The 2,803-nt window shown below is 62.7% G+C and overlaps 1 protein-coding gene across 1 annotated transcript in view; it reads left to right on the forward strand.

Annotated features, from left to right (window-relative positions):
- The window catches only part of Wnt9a (wingless-type MMTV integration site family, member 9A), a 17,919-nt gene that overhangs the window by 5,441 nt on the left and 9,675 nt on the right, over positions 1-2,803 (forward strand). The window contains exons 2-3 of the mRNA XM_013015576.1: positions 280-333; positions 1,152-1,431. Coding sequence (XP_012871030.1) covers positions 280-333; positions 1,152-1,431 — 334 coding nt within the window. The remainder of the gene's footprint in view (positions 1-279; positions 334-1,151; positions 1,432-2,803) is intronic.

Raw genomic sequence — 2,803 nt, forward strand, 5'->3', positions numbered from 1 at the left:
TCCCCTCCACCCACCCACATCCCTGAGTCCCCTCCGCATCCCTGAGTCCCCTCCACTCACCTCCGCATCCCTGAGTCCCCTCCACCCCCCCACATCCCTGAGTCCCCTCCACTCACCTCCACATCCCTGAGTCCCCTCCACCCACCTCCGCATCCCTGAGTCCCCTCCACTCACCTCCACATCCCTGAGTCCCCTCCACCTCCCCACATTCCTGAGTCCCCTCCACTCACCTCCACATCCCTGAGTCCCCTCCACTCACCTCCGCATGTTCCCATGTAGAGGCCCCTGCATGGAGCTCTGCTAAAGTTCTACTTCAAGGTGTTTGCAGAGGAGGTTAGGGCCAGACAAGTGATCTCCAGTGATGCTCTTGGTAAGCGTCTCTGAATCCCGCTCACTTGCTGGTGCTGTTCTGACTGCAGGGCTCAAGGCCTAGGAATATTTGCCTGAGGGTGGACATGTCTCTCTGTCTGGGGTTGTGTGGCCTGGGGTGAAAGCATGGTTTCCAGAACTCAGACTGCGAGTTGTGGGGTGGAGCAAGGATGTGAGGAATGGCAAGAAGACTGCCCCTTGGCTGGGAGCTGGGGCTGGTGTCATGGAAGTGGGATAAGGCGGAGACCCTGAGGGGCCTGTCTGGGACGCCTGTGCCTGGGGGAGGGCCCGTGACTAGAGGGTGCAGAAGATGAGGCCTGGAGCTGTAACTAGAGCTCTGGGCCTGGTAGGAAGAGTTGGGGTCCGCTGGGCCCAGCCTGTGGGCGGTTATCTGGGGACCGTCCTTCTCTTGTCCCCTGCACCCTTCCCTGCTCAGGACGCAGGGGGCTGGAGAGGGGAGCAGGCCAGGCCCGCTCCTGAGGGCACAGCACCGGCCGGTGACCGCAGTGAGGCCCAGCTGGGCCCCGCTCGGCCCCTTCCGCAGAAGGCACCGGTTGTGCTCCCCGTGGAGAGCTGTGTTGGGATGGAGTCTTTATTCTCCTGGGCTGGTGGTGGCCAGGCTCCCTGAAGCCCTCAGGGACAGGATAGAAGCAAAGACAGCCGTGTGGAGGCCATGCTCAGGGTCCAGGAGCCAGGAGGGCAGTGTGTGGTCAGTGGGGGCCAGTGAGGGTCCTGCCTGGGTCCCTGACCTGGGACCCGCCCAGCCCTTCCTCTGGGGCCAGGGCTCACTCCCGGCTCTTCCCAGGCTGACCGGCAGCGAGCCCCTGACCATCCTCCCGCTGACCCTGGAGCCGGAAGCAGTGGCCCAGGCCCACTACAAGGCCTGCGACCGGCTGAAGCTGGAGCGCAAGCAGCGGCGCATGTGCCGTCGGGACCCGGGCGTGGCCGAGACCCTGGTAGAGGCCGTGAGCATGAGCGCCCTCGAGTGCCAGTACCAGTTCCGCTTCGAGCGCTGGAACTGCACCCTGGAGGGCCGCTACCGCGCCAGCCTGCTCAAGCGAGGTGAGTGCCCCGCCTCCTGCGTCACCCAGCCCAGCCAGAGCAGGTGGGTCCCCGGCACATGCCCTGCCTCCGACAGGCCCAGGCCCTAAAGTCAAGCCCTCAACCAACAAGGAAAAAAAGCTGAAAGAAGAGATGTGGCCAAAATAGTAGATTAATAGCCTTAAAGTTCAAGAACAGAGTCATGTGCACACACACACACACAATCCAAGCAAGAGTGCAAGCCCTGAGTTCAAACCCCAGTACTGCCCCCCCCACACACACAGATTGGAGGCTTGAGAGGTTAGGTGTAGTTCGCGGTAGAATGTAGGCCAGCTGGGGAGGGCCGGAGCTGGTAGGCCTGAGGGTCAGGTGTAGTTGGGGTGGGGTGTTGGCAGGAGCTGGTAGGCCTGAGGGTCAGGTGTAGTTGGGGTGTTGGCAGGAGCTGGTAGGCCTGAGGGTCAGGTGTAGTTGTGGTGTTGGCTGGCGCTGGTAGGCCTGAGGGTCAGGTGTAGTTGGGGTGTTGGCGAGAGCTGGTAGGCCTGAGGGTCAGGTGTAGTTGGGGTGTTGGCGGGAGCTGGTAGGCCTGAGGGTCAGGTGTAGTTGGGGTGTTGGCGGGAGCTGGTAGGCCTGAGGGTCAGGTGTAGTGGGGTGTTGGCAGGAGCTGGTAGGCCTGAGGGTCAGGTGTAGTTGGGTGTTGGCAGGAGCTGGTAGGCCTGAGGGTCAGGAGTAATGGGGTGTTGGCGGGAGCTGGTAGGCCTGAGGGTCAGGTGTAGTTGGGGTGTTGGCAGGAGCTGGTAGGCCTGAGGGTCAGGTGTAGTTGGGGTGTTGGCTGGCGCTGGTAGGCCTGAGGGTCAGGTGTAGTTGGGGTGTTGGCGGGAGCTGGTAGGCCTGAGGGGCAGGTGTAGTTGGGGTGTTGGCGGGAGCTGGTAGGCCTGAGGGTCAGGTGTAGTTGGGGTGTTGGCAGGAGCTGGTAGGCCTGAGGGTCAGGTGTAGTTGGGGTGTTGGCAGGAGCTGGTAGGCCTGAGGGTCAGGTGTAGTTGGGGTGTTGGCTGGCGCTGGTAGGCCTGAGGGTCAGGTGTAGTTGGGGTGTTGGCTGGCGCTGGTAGGCCTGAGGGGTCAGGTGTAGTTGGGGTGTAGGCAGGAGCTGGTAGGCCTGAGGGTCAGGTGTAGTTGGGGTGGGGTGTTGGCAGGAGCTGGTAGGCCTGAGGGTCAGGTGTAGTGGGGTGTTGGCTGGCGCTGGTAGGCCTGAGGATCAGGTGTAGTTGGGTGTTGGCAGGAGCTGGTAGGCCTGAGGGTCTGGTGTAGTTGGGGTGTTGGCGGGAGCTGGTAGGCCTGAGGGTCAGGTGTAGTTGGGGTGTTGGCAGGAGCTGGTAGGCCTGAGGGTCAGGTGTAG

This window comes from Dipodomys ordii, unplaced genomic scaffold (genome assembly GCF_000151885.1).
Source record: "Dipodomys ordii isolate 6190 unplaced genomic scaffold, Dord_2.0 Scaffold27, whole genome shotgun sequence".
In the NCBI taxonomy this organism is placed as follows: domain Eukaryota; kingdom Metazoa; phylum Chordata; class Mammalia; order Rodentia; family Heteromyidae; genus Dipodomys; species Dipodomys ordii.